At 38.2% G+C, this 13,767-nt stretch overlaps 1 protein-coding gene across 1 annotated transcript in view; it reads left to right on the forward strand.

Annotated features, from left to right (window-relative positions):
- The window catches only part of LOC136267455 (leucine-rich repeat serine/threonine-protein kinase 1-like), a 61,192-nt gene that overhangs the window by 7,562 nt on the left and 39,863 nt on the right, over window positions 1-13,767 (forward strand). The window contains exons 4-6 of the mRNA XM_066062617.1: window positions 7,928-8,093; window positions 8,140-8,195; window positions 9,595-9,639. Of these exons, the coding sequence (XP_065918689.1) occupies window positions 7,928-8,093; window positions 8,140-8,195; window positions 9,595-9,639 (267 nt within the window). The remainder of the gene's footprint in view (window positions 1-7,927; window positions 8,094-8,139; window positions 8,196-9,594; window positions 9,640-13,767) is intronic.

Consider the following 13,767-nt stretch of genomic DNA (forward strand, 5'->3'; position numbering starts at 1 on the left):
CTACAAACAAATCACCCTGTAGAGAGTTCAGCTAGAAACAAGTCACCCTGTAGAGAGATCAGCTAGAAACAAGCCACCCATAGAGAGTTCAGCTAGAAGAAGTTACATTGTAGAGAGTTCAGCAGTTTAGCTGCAAACAAATCGCCCTGTAGAGAATTCAGATACAAACAAATCACCCTGTAGAAAGATCAGCTAGAAGAAGTTACCTTGTAGAGAGTTCAGCTACAAACAAATCACCCTGTAGAGAGTTCAGCTACAAACAAGTCATCCGGTAGAGAGATCAGCTAGAAGGATCACCTTGCAGAGAGGTCAGCTACAAAGAAATCACCCTGCTTCATCTTTTCTTCTTCCTGTAGTAAAGAAAAAATGACAGGTTAAAAAGCCCTAAAGCCGACCACAGGCCGGCTTTGGGGTATACAAATACAAAAAGAAGTGAAATCTAATCCAAAACAGCGAAGCTGTAAAAAAAGAGTGTGGCCCTGAGAAAGGCTATGGTGAAAAAAGATGTGAAATCCAAGGTGGCGGCCAAGAAATTGCTGTGATGGTAGGTTAATGGTAAAAATTTTAATAACAACAATTCAGGCGAATTTGGTGCCGCTTGGTCTTGGCACAAAATTCACCTGAATTGTCGTTATTAAAATTTTTACCATTAACCTACCATCACAGCCATTTCTTGGCCGCCACCTTGGATTTCACATCTTTTTTCACCATAGCCTTTCTCAGGGCCGCACTCTTTTTTTATAGCTTCGCTGTTTTGGATTAGATCAAGACACACGGTAGTGTGTCGTGCGGCCCAAGAAGCCGGCGCGTAACACCCGTGAGTATATTGACAGGAAGAAAGAAAACGCAATTTTCGCACCTCCGTAGCTCTGTGCTTCCTTTATGAAACAAGACGATTTTTGCTGTGGACATGCCCCCCAACTGCAGCACTCCACATTCCAAATTTGAGCGAAATCGCTTCACGCGTTCCCGAGATATGCGACTTCAAAAATTGGCTCAGTTTCTTCGGTTTTTTTTCTTCTTATTTTTCTTTTTCTTGTCGCACACTTATAAAAACTGCTATAAAACGCGAACGCCATATCCGATTGCCTTGCAATTTGGCACACGGAAGGGGGATATAAAGGCGCATCTCGGTACCAACGTTGGCTGGAATACGATAAACAGACAAAGAGTTATGCGCGATTATTCACAAAAAATAACACCAATATGTTGTCACGCCTACAGGGTAAACCGCGTATGGGAAGAAGCTGAAAATCGGTGGGTGAATAGGTTAACTATTGAACCTCAAACCTTTTGTGGTTTGAAAGAAATCGAGCTAAAAACCAGGAAGATACAACCATAGATATTAGAGTACTCTAATATCTATGATACAACGAAAAAACCAACAGTGTGTAACAATTATGCAATCGAGATTAGCTAATAAAAAAAACGACTGCTTGCCACGCCTACCAGATAAACCGCTTGGGATAATGCTTTGAAAATCGTTGTACAGATGGAGCAATCATCTTAGAAAGGCTCATCAATGGTGTAGAAGAATCAGACTTAAAGCCACGGAGTTATAACACGAAATCCAACTTGGTGCAACAAGTGCGAGATCGAGATACTCTAATAGAGCAGTCATCCTAATAGAGCAGTCACCCTGAAGAGAATTCAAGAGATCAGCTAGAAACAAGAAACCTGTATAGATATCAGCTACACACAAGTCACCCTGTAGAGAGATCAGCTAGAAGAAGTTACCTTGTAGGGAGTTCATGCAACTATGGAAAGAGATAGTTCAGCTAGAAAAAATCACCTTGTAGAGTTCAGCTACAAAGAAACCACCATGTAGAGAGTTCAGCTACAAACAAATCGCCCTGTGGAGAGATCAATAGAAGAAGTTACCTTGTAGAGAGTTCAGCTACAAAGAAACCATCATGTAGAGAGTTCAGCTACAAACAAATCTCCCTGTAGAGAGATCAGCTAGAAGAAGTTATCTTGTAGATAGTTCAGTTACAAACAAATCACCCTGTAGGCAGATCAGCTAGAAGAAGTTACCTTGTAGAGAGTTCATCTACAAAGAAACCATCATTTAGAGGGTTCAGCTTCAAACAAATCACCTGTACAGAGTTCAGCTACAAACAAATCTCCCTGTAGAGAGATCAGCTAGAAAAAGTTACCTTGTAGAGAGTTCAGCTACAAACAAATCACCCTGTAGAAAGATCAGCTAGAAGAAGTCACCTTGTAGAAAGTTCAGTTACAAAGAAACCACCATGTAGAGAGTTCAGCTACAAACTAGTGACCTTGTAGAGACATCAGCTAAAAAAGTTACCTTGTAGAGAGTTCAGCTACAAAGAAACCATTCTGTAAAGAGCTCAGCTGCAAACAAATCACCTGTACAGAATTCAGCTACAAACAAATCACCCTGTAGAGAGATCAGCTAGACGAAATTACTTTGTAGATAGTTCAGCTACAAACAAATTACCCTGTAGAAAGATCAGTTAGAAGAAGTTACCTTGTAGAGAGTTCAGCTACATAGAAGCCATTTTGTAAATAGCTCAGCTGCAAACAAATCACCTGTACAGAATTCAGCTACAAACAAATCACCCTGTAGAGAGATCAGCTAGAAGAAGTTACCTTGTAGATAGTTCAGCTACAAACAAATCTCCCTGTAGAGAGATCAGCTAGAAGAAATTACCTTGTAGAGAGCTCAGCTACAAAGAAACCACCATGTAGAGAGTTTAGTTGCAAAGAAATCACCCTGTAGAAAATTCAACCACAAACAAATTGCCCTGTAGAAAGATCAGTTAGAAGAAGTTACCTTGTAGAGAGTTCAGCTACAAAGAAACCATTCTGTAAAGAGCTCAGCAGCAAACAAATTACCTGTACAGAATTCAGCTACAAACAAATCACCCTGTAGAGAGATCAGCTAGAAGAGGTCACCTTGTAGAGAGTTCAGTTACAAAGAAACCACCATGTAGAGAGCTCAGCTACAAACTAGTGACCTTGTAGAGACATCAGCTAGAAGAAGTTACCTTGTAGAGAGTTCAGCTACAAAGAAACCATTCTTTAAAGAGCTCAGCTGCAAACAAATCACCTGTACAGAATTCAGCTACAAACAAATTACCCTGTAGAAAGATGAGCTAGAAAAAGTTACCTTGTAGAGAGTTCAGTTACAAAGAAACCACCATGTAGAGAATTCAGCTACAAACTAGTGACCCTGTAAAGACATCAGCTAGAAGAAGTTACCTTGAGAGAGTTCAGCTACAAAGAAACCATTATTTAAAGAGCTCAGCTGCAAACAAATCACCTATACAGAATTCAGCTACAAACAAATCACCATGTAGAGAGATCAGCTAGAAGTTAACTTGTAGAGAGTTCAGCTACAAAGAAACCATCATTTAGAGAGTTCAGCTTCAAACAAATCACCTGTAGAGAGTTCAGCTACAAAAAAATCTCCCTGTAGAGAGATCAGCTAGAAGAAGTTACCTTGTAGATCGTTCAGCTACAAACAAATCACCCTGTAGAGAGATCAGCTAGAAGAAGTTATCTTGTAGAGAGTTCAGCTACAAAGAAACCATCATTTAGAAAGTTCAGCTTCAAACAAATCACCTGTAGAGAGTTCAGCTACAAACAAATCTCCCTGTAGAGAGATCAGCTAGAAGAAGTTACCTTGTAGAGAGTGAAGGTACAAACAAATCACCCTATTGGAAGATCAGCTAGAAGAAGTCATCTTGTAGAAAGTTCAGTTACAAAGAAACCACCATGTAGAGAGTTCAGCTACAAACTAGCCACCTTGTAGAGACATCAGCTAGAAAAGTTACCTTGTAGAGAGTTCAGCTACAAAGAAACCATTCTGTAAAGAGCTCAGCTGCAAACAAATCACCTGTACAGAATTCAGCTACAAACAAATCACCCTGTAGAGAGATCAGCTAGAAGAAATTATCTTGTAGATAGTTCAGCTACAAACAAATCACCCTGTTGAAAGATCAGTTAGAAGAAGTTACCTTGTAGAGAGTTCAGCTACAAAGAAACCATTCTGTAAAGAGCTCAGCTGCAAACAAATCACCTGTACAGAATTCAGCTACAAACAAATCACCCTGTAGAGAGATCAGCTAGAAGAAATTACTTTGTAGAGAGTTCAGCTACAAAGAAACCACCATGTAGAGAGTTCAGCTGCAAAGAAATCACCCTGTAGAAAGTACAGCCACAAACAAATTGCCCTGTAGAAAGATCAGTTAGAAGAAGTTACCTTATAGAGAGTTCAGCTACAAAGAAACCACCCTGTAGAGAGATCAGCTAGAAGAAGTTACCTTGTAGATAGTTCAGCTACAAACAAATCTCCCTGTAGAGAGATCAAAATTACCTTGTAGAGGGTTCAGCTACAAAGAAACCATCATGTGGAGAGTTCAGCTGCAAAGAAATCACCACTGCCCAAATTTGAAGGCAATAGCTCTTTCCAATCTGAAGTTATCAATTGTCAAAGTTGGCAAATTGGATGTGTGTGGAAGGCCCCTTTTCGCAAATCCGGTCACATATGTATTATATATATAATTTGTACATTTACTGATAAAATATTTAAAGTACATCTACTTCATCTTTTCTTCTTCCTGTAGTAAAGAAAAAAAACATAGGTTAAAAAAGTCCCAAAGCTGGCCATAGGCCGGCTTTTGGGGTATACAAATACAAAAAGAAATGAAATCTAATTCAAAACAGCCAAACTGTAAAAAAAGTGTGCGGTCCTCAGAAAGGCTATGGTGAAAAAAGATGTGAAATCCAAGGTGGCGGCCAAGAAATGGCTGTGATGGTAGGTTAATGGTAAAAATTTTAATAACGACAATTCAGGTGAATTTTTGTGCCACTTCACAAAATTTACCTGAATTGTCATTATTAAAATTTTTACCATTAACCTACCATCACAGCCATTTCTTGGCCGCCACCTTGGATTTCACATCTTTTTTCACCATAGCCTTTCTGAGGGCCGCACACTTTTTTTACAGCTTGGCTGTTTTGGATTAGATTGTATTTACAGTGTGAAATTGATATCCCATTTGATTTGTATACTAACTTTTCAGCGTTTTCCAGTACAAGAAATTATCATCCTTTTAACCTCCTATCATTGCAAGCATCAAAGACCTCATATCAGTCCTCATTTTTTCCAGCAACAATTTCACTTTGGAATGATTTACCTAACCTAGCTAAAGACTCTAATTCACTCGAAGTATTTAAATCTATAATTAAATTATATTTTATTTATTGTATTGAATTGTTTTTTTTTTGTGATTCGTCTGTACATTTTTCTTCATTTCTGAAGTTGTACAGTATAGGTAAATAATAAAAATAATACATAATTAATTTATTGTAATTCTCGTATTTCGTAATTCACGAAATGTTCGTAATTCATTTTTGCTAAGGAAGCGCTTGTTAAACAAACCGCTTTTATCAACACATTACACACAGAAGTATATTCTAAATTTTTTTTTTTTTCCCGGGCTGGATGTAATGCCCTTTCCTACCACCACAAGAGGCAAACGTGCTGGACAAGAAGTATATTCTTACACACAGAAGTATATTTAAATTGTTTTATAGTTTGACTATCCCACAAATTCTCTCAACAAAGCCTCAAAGCCGCTCTTCATTTTCGTTCGCGTATGTAAGGGTACGCCCCCTTTCCAACTCGAAGGGATAGGCTATTCCTGGTAGTCTATGAGGCCTGCACAGTTGTTTAAACGCCTATAAAACCTGAAGAAAAGGTAATTCACAAAGTCGGAGGAGAGTCGCCACACCCGTATTTCTAAAGTTTAATACAGAACTTTTACTTCTTACGTAAAAGCTGCTTTTCCATTTAACGATTTTGCTCACGTGGGTGCGTACGGACAAACATAGGTAGATAGGTAGGTACACACACACACACACCCACACCCACTTTTACGAAAACAATTTCAGTAAACCAGGCGCGCCCACAGCCGGCCGCGCACCCAGTTAAAAATGTATTAACAATGAAGATTGCAAATGTTTGTTACAATTTTTTTGTGCAGTACACCGTGTGTTAGCTTTTGCATTGCATGCCATTTTCCTGGGTGTCGTCAAGAGTTCATAATGTAAAATAGTGAGAAAGAGAGTGCCAATGCAGCCTGTACAAAATCACTTGATATTATCATACAGTACAATAGTACTGTATAGTAGTGATGACAATGTGGATGGGCTCTCACCTAAAAACTTGCCTCCTCATGACAACATGACAGTAGTGCTGGGTAAAATCTAGCCCAAATGCGTTCAGGCATGCAAGTGTAGCGGAACAACTACGACCCTACTTCTTTAGCCATGCAATGCGTGCGCTATTGTCTTACTTTTATCCTTCCATATACTAGAGCAGCAATAGCACAGTATGGCTTTGATGCACATTTCACAATGTTGTCATATTGGAATACACGTCCAGTGAGCTGTTCTCTGTTGTGTTGCCTGCCACCAGGTGTTTGTGGAATGGTATGCACAAAGCATTTGACCACTGTGTAAGTTAGTCTGGCGTAGCTGAATGCATGTGAATTACGTAGTCTGGCGGCTACCATTGGTGCATATCAGTAGTATAGGCGCAGCTGGTATGCAAGTGGACAGCTTTTAGATTCACGATTGCTGCAGATCATGATCTCACTCATAAATATGAGATTTACTTACGTATGTGTGGTAGCTAGCTTTGGTCATGAATTGATAAAAAGTTCACTCTCTGAGCTTGTGTAACTGCATGCATTCTTGGAGCATTTACTGGCTAAGCATTATATTGCAGCTTATAGTTTTGAGCTATGGCAATATAACACTTTAGTTGTTGGGAAACAAACACAAAAATTAACATGATGCTAAAACCAGTCGTTTTTTGAAACATTCTATATTGCTACAAAATAGTGCATTAAAATTTTAACAATGAAGTAGGGATCCAAGTGATAAAAAGTAGTGAGAACAAGAGATGAATGATTATAACATAGCTCTGTGGGATAATCCCTACATTAGCATGTTATAACAATTAGTTAAAGTAGAGATTTTACCACAGAGCTATGTTGCAATACCATCGTTCATCTCTTGTTTCACTATTACTTTTTATCGCTTGGATCCCTACTTCATTTAATTTTTTTTCAAAAACTAGTTTGTTATAGTTGCAACTATGATATGCACATTATTAGAATACTGAACATGATTGTTGAATTAGGGTGACTGCTTTATTAAGTACAGCTAAATCATTAAGAGGTGTATCCTTCACTATTATTGGTCCAGCTGTTCTACACTATAAAGGGGCATGTACGCTCAATTGTTATTAGTCCAGCCGTTCTACACTATAAAGGGGCATGTATGCTCAATTGTTATTAGTCCAGCTAGTTCATAAAAACTATATCATGTAGGTACAGTGCCTATAACTGTCTACCAGTAATGTGTAGTGCAATCAAAGTAAATGGTAATTCTGTGTGATGCCATCAAGCAATGACTTACGGCTTTTCTTTTGAACTCTTTTGAATGTGTAAAAGCTAAAGAGACTACAAGTAACAATGCATTTATGCAAACTGATGAAACAAATCAACTGTGTAAAGCTTGCACAGTTATATTTTTTCTAAAGTGTTCAAAAAGAAAAGGTACGGTTAACATACTGTAATCAGAAGAAGATACAAAGAAAATAAGACCAACTTTGAAGGCTTGTAACTTGAAGTTGGCTCGACTGATTTAGCTCAAATTTGAAACCACCTTGAGTTTCCCTTGTGTTGTGACCAAGCTACAAATACATCAAAGTTGTATTTTCTTAGTTCTTGTATATACACACTTGTCTGTCATGCAAGCCCACAACAACTTTTCTCAGCCTTGTGAGACAATATCACGTGTTTAGTTATTTCAAACAGATTTACAAATAAACTGGCTTAATGTATACAGTTTATGCATATGTAGTGGTGTACACTTTACTATTCAATAGGTACGAGAAAGTGTTTTGTCCACTGCTACTGACTCATCAGCTGTGCTAAACTGGCTGGAGAATCTTCCTGAAGTTGATGAAGACATATGGGTTCAGTTGGTACAGATTATCCAGCAGTCTGCTTACCACCTCAATGTGAATGTGGTCAACCTGTTTCAACCACCCAGTGAGTAAATATTCCTTTAGCTACACTGTTAGTGCTTTCTTTTTAGCGCTGAGACAAGACCTGTTGTCTGGAATTATTAACTGTGCTCATTCTAATGGAATGGTATGGCTATTGTTGACGTACTGTACATTGTACATATGTATGTATATATGTAGTATAAGCTGAAGAACTTTGTCATACAGTTTATAATTAAATGATAGCCAATCATTGTTTTGTTAAAGTTGTCACATGTTATTTGCTAAAGTCATAGCTTTGTATAAGTGTTGCTATTAGTTTTTTTTTGTTTGTTTGATCGAGTGATCTGCACAAATCAATCAATAGATTTCAATGTAGGGCCAGTAAGTGGTAGTGTGCAGTTATTCAAATGTGACTGGATTTTGGAAAAATGATCTAAATTGCACATCAGAAGTTTCGAGATAAACGGTTTTAAAGAATTGAAGCCAGCATAACTCTCCAAGGATAGCAAGCACGAGTATGAAATTTACACAAAAGATGCATCAATCTGTTACCTTTCAAGCCACTTCCAGTACTTGTAGCTGCTTGTACAGTTTCCCGGCAAATAAGATAGAAAATCTGAGCAGTTAGACGAGCGAAGTAGTATCACGAGTGCTCACAAAGGGGTGGAGGCTGGGGGGTGGCGGGGAGGGCAAAAGATAGGCCTCAAAATGGAGGCAGACCACGATTGGAGTCCAGACATGAGATTACAGGGCTGTGCTGGCTCCTTAGTGGCTGATATGTAGCAAAATCTACAGAGAACACGTCTGGCCAACATTATAAGGCTGTCCACCAGTAAACCACTGATTCTTGCCAAGCCAGGTCCTTCACAAGGCCTGAAACCGCCATTTGGGCACTCCACACCACCCAGAAAAGACATCTATTAAAACCAGCCTCGTGTAGTTTGAGTAGTGCTGAGGGTCAAAACTTGTAGTACGATAGTGTAGCTATCCACTGGTGGTGTTAGTTTTATTTTGCCTGATGTGCGATTTGGTTCGGTTCTGTAAAATCTGGTCACAAATATTGTTCTAGAAACAAGTGCATTTTTGCGTGGGTATAACTAGTGGTTACTGTACAGCCCTTGGTATGTACATACATTCATACAGTAACTACTAAATGCTAGAGGGTTTGTCAACTGTGCTAGGCTTAAAATATCACCAAGAGTAAGAGATATCACCCAGTAGTAATGTGGATTTCACTATGCTTACCAAATGAAACAGTCTTCTGAACATGCTCCACATGAAAGCAGTAACTGGACTTTGAATATTGGCACACAAATCACACCACTCCAAAAGATTTCATCCATGACCACTCACAATGAGGTTTTCTTATTAGGCGCATGCACTTAATATACGTACATGTTAATAATAAATTATTAGGAAGTTTTATTAAGCTATATTATGTGCCTAACAATCAGACTCTGTGGTATTGCATAAATATCTACAGTAGGTATGTGTGCATAAAATGGCTGCATACAGCTGTACATGGTCTAATTTTCTCATTTCAGTGTGCCATACATTGTGCTCTTGAGGGATACTCACTGCAGCAAAAGGTATAATAGATGCATGCACATGTACATACTATATTTGCATGAAATTTAAATCACACTTGTGTATCTCACTACATGTACTTATGCAGTGATGTAATATTCCGGACAGTGCAATACCATATTTCTATATTTATAAATCGTTAAAAATATTTTGTCGAAGCTAGCATCTGGCGAAACATTTTTACCAACGTAATATTAGAGAAGTTGAATGAATTCGGTTAACTGCTTTCTGGCCACCTGGATCAAGGCTTGGCCATTGGCGTGTCAAGTATAATTATGTCTTTGCTGCAGTCTTTTAAAAACAAGCCGGGCCTCCCTCATCCTAGAGGAGAGCTGCCCGAGGGAGCTGTCTTCGTCTATTTCGTCCCATGCACTAGCGATAGCATTGGTAATGATGCCATTCTGTGATAGACAGCTCCTACAGGACACACAAATATGCAAGTTTACATGGAATGAGCTTCTAGCTACAGCAATTCCACTCCAGTCCATTGCTTGATTTGTGATGGAAAACTTCTGAATCTGGCTGGGGTGCAGCCTCCATGGAATGGAGTTATTTATGGAGATGCCACACTTCAGTTTCACTGCTTGTCATTCTGCTTCTCCTATATACAAAAAAGACTGTATTGAATTAATAAAGTTACATAATTCATTGTTAAAAGATTTTCAGCACTTGAGGACACCATTGAAAAGTTTTTGACACGAAAATTTAACTCGTGAAAATTTCTTGCAGCTTATATTTATAGAAATACAGTATCTGAATACTAATAGTATTTTTAAAAATTATTATTTTAAAAATAAAGTAGGGATCTATGCAATAAAAGTAGTGAAACAAGAGATGAATGATAGTATTACAGCATAGCTCGGTGGGAAATTAGCTATAACAATTATTTTGTTCAATGCCAAAGTAGAGACTTCCCACCGAGCTATGCTGTAATACCATCATTCATCTCTTGTTTCACTACTTTTATTGCATAGATCCCTACTTTATTTTTAAATTAACATTTTTAAAAAAAATACTAGCTTGTTTAGTTTTTTGTTGTAGCACAGCTAGTTACAGTGTAATTTGTGACTGCTCTATTAAAATATCACACATGACTGTTGTATAAGAGGGACTGTTGTATTAGAGTATCTCAAGTCAGCCAAGAAGTGTGCAGCTAGTTAGACCAATAAGAGGTGAAATCATCTTGTTTGCTGTTAAGTAAATAGCTGGATAGTAAAGAGGTATGGTCTCTATACTCTATCACTACTAGTCCACCTAGATCTTTATTTGATGGGTGTGGTCGCGAACCTATCGTGAAAGGGATCCCGATTGCAAAGTTGCAGATGTCTTAGGGTGTACCTCTTATAGTAGCACTAGGACTGAAACACTTCTGAAATCCAGCTCTGAAATAATTCTGTTGTATCTAAATATGTGACCAGATTTGCAAAAATACCTTTTTCACACACAAAATTTGACCCATTTTTTGAACTTTAAAGCTTCATAACTTTTTGATCATGGCATATAATTGCTTAAAAGTTTCAGTGAGTGTATCTATAGTATCTGGCTACATTGTGATAGTAAGAGCAAGTTAATTAGTATAAGGAGTCAAGTGTTACATCATTTTGTTAGCTGGTATGTCAAATGTGTGGAAAAGGTACCTTTTCGCAAATCAGGTCACATATGCTGCTGAAAGAAAGTGTTGGTATGGAAAATTAGCACCTCAGTATGGTTTCGTTGGGTGAAGAAGACAAGCAGCCTGATTGAAGATACAAAAGAAAAGACAAGGCACAGAAGTCCTGCACTTGTCAGAACCCCAAAAGGTATATCCCACTGATGAGTTTGTTATTGTGGCATAAAATGGTGGCCGTGTGCTGCTTTATTTGGCCTCTAGCCTTGTGACTGTGGTCAGGCAGTGAGACTAAAATTCGAGTTATTAAAATCCCATATCCAGCCACCTGTAAGTGTTTAATGCTGTATTATACATTATATGGACTAATAATATTCCATAAAGGTGATTTTCATCACATAAGATGTCTCTAGGATGATTTTCAAAGGTGGAATTTAGGGGAGCACTTGAAAGTTTTGGGGCGATCCCTACTTCAACAGTACTTCCCGGTACCATTTGATAGACTTGCACCACTAGACATAGTTCTCACTTTGCTGCAACAGACCAAGATGATTTTAACACCACAGACCACTTTGTCACTGTTTCTCACAAAGTCCATACTAATACAGTGGCAGACCCAGAAGAGGGCACAGAAGACACGTGTTCCCCTCCTCCACCAAAAAAAATTATATTCACAAGGTTGAGATACTCTAATAGAGCAGTCAGTCAGTCAAATACTGTAACATTATTAAGAATCCTCCACTGAGTGTGGAAAGTTGCATCTGCAGCAACTAGGGCTAGGATGAAGCTTCGAATGTTTGGTAGGTTTGAAGGTTAAGCAAACTTCGAATTATAAAACTATCCTTCAAAGCTTCATAATGCACTCATAACCTATGAAAAGAATTATGAATAAACATTCTGTTTTTTATTGCAGTAGCTTATTCATCTTGCACGATTGATGTTCATCTTGTGTGGTTGATGTCACCTGCCACGCCCATTTTTAAGCCAATGAAAATTAGCTTTCTACCATGGTAGAAGTCTTTAATACCTTTTAAAGTGATAGATATTGCATGAAACATCCTTTAAGCCATTAGTTGGCATTTAACTATGCATGATTGCAGTATAGTGGACACACCCATTTGCAATCGCTCAATTGCGTCATTCAAAACTGCTGCTATGTGTTTTCCAAATGCTTACAAACTTACTTAATAGGATAAAACTTAAGCATAAATACAAGAAAAGTTGCTAGCACCAAAGCTTTGAATATTCAAATATTTTATTAGTGAATGTTCGAATATAAATTTCAAGCTTCGTCCCAGCCCTAGCAGCAACAACCCATGGGCACACTTAACTATGTACGTAGCCTGCAAGGAAATTTAATTCACTTGGTCCTTTGTATGTCATTCTTATAATTATAACAATTTACTTTTGGCTCATATATCTGAACTCGTGACTGTCACTGATCCTACATGCACCTCATGATCAATGTAGACCTCTTAGAAAGTATGATTTTACAATGATCAAAACACATGATAGTGTGTCATGCGGCCAAGTACAGCAAGTATGAGCATGCGACAGACAAATGTGTATTTTACAGAAACTAAGTAAATGCTGTTTTCACACATCCATAGCTCAATAGTGCCTGACCAGAAATTAATCATTTTTGCTGTGGGAACTCCTTGGAGTGAGGCAACTCCTGTTTCAAATTTGAGGTGAATCTACCCAGCCATCACTGAGATGTGCGCCTTCAAAGGGTTTGTCTCGTATTTTTCTTTATCTTCTAGTTCTTCTTTTTTGCTCCACTTAGAAAAATCACTATAACTCACACATGCTTAAGTTGATTTTTTTCAAGCGTGGAGGGAAGTAAGAACATAGCGCAGCACATGTACAGTCCAAAGTTTGTGCAGATGTGGTAAAGAACAAGGGAGCTATGCACAATTTTTGATAGCAATTTTTTGTGACGGCTACAGGGTAAACTGCTTGAAGGAAATTAATGTCTTTAGATTGGCTGTAATAAACCAGCCACTCATCACAAGGTGGATCATTTTTGCCATGGAGAATACCACATGAGGCATTACAGGGTAACTGGAGCTGGTTATATGCAAAGCCATTCAAGTTAATTAGCTTGTTCATGAGTGACCACACCCAATGCCAATGGCATAGTGCAATTGTGAATGCTGTTGAAGAAGCTGTAGCAGAAGAATTATTGCCCTATAAAGAGCTGTTTACAACAGTTGTACTTCAACAAGATTATGAGCAGCTGCTATATTTTGTTTTTGTGTCACTGCAGCTGCCTAACCTTGTTATGGATGGATTCTTGTGCAAACGTGACGAATTCTAATGCAAAAGCAACGAGTTCTATTGCGAAACTGACGAATTCAATTGCAAAACTGACGAATTAAATTGATGAATTTTACTGTAAAAGCGACCAGCTCTACTGCAAATGGGATGAAGTCAATTGCAAAACTGACAAATTCAATTGCAAAAACATGTAATTTTGAATTTTTGTGCTTAAGATTGAGATACTCTAATAGAACAGTCACTA

Source organism: Dysidea avara, chromosome 9 (genome assembly GCF_963678975.1).
Source record: "Dysidea avara chromosome 9, odDysAvar1.4, whole genome shotgun sequence".
In the NCBI taxonomy this organism is placed as follows: Eukaryota; Metazoa; Porifera; class Demospongiae; order Dictyoceratida; family Dysideidae; genus Dysidea; species Dysidea avara.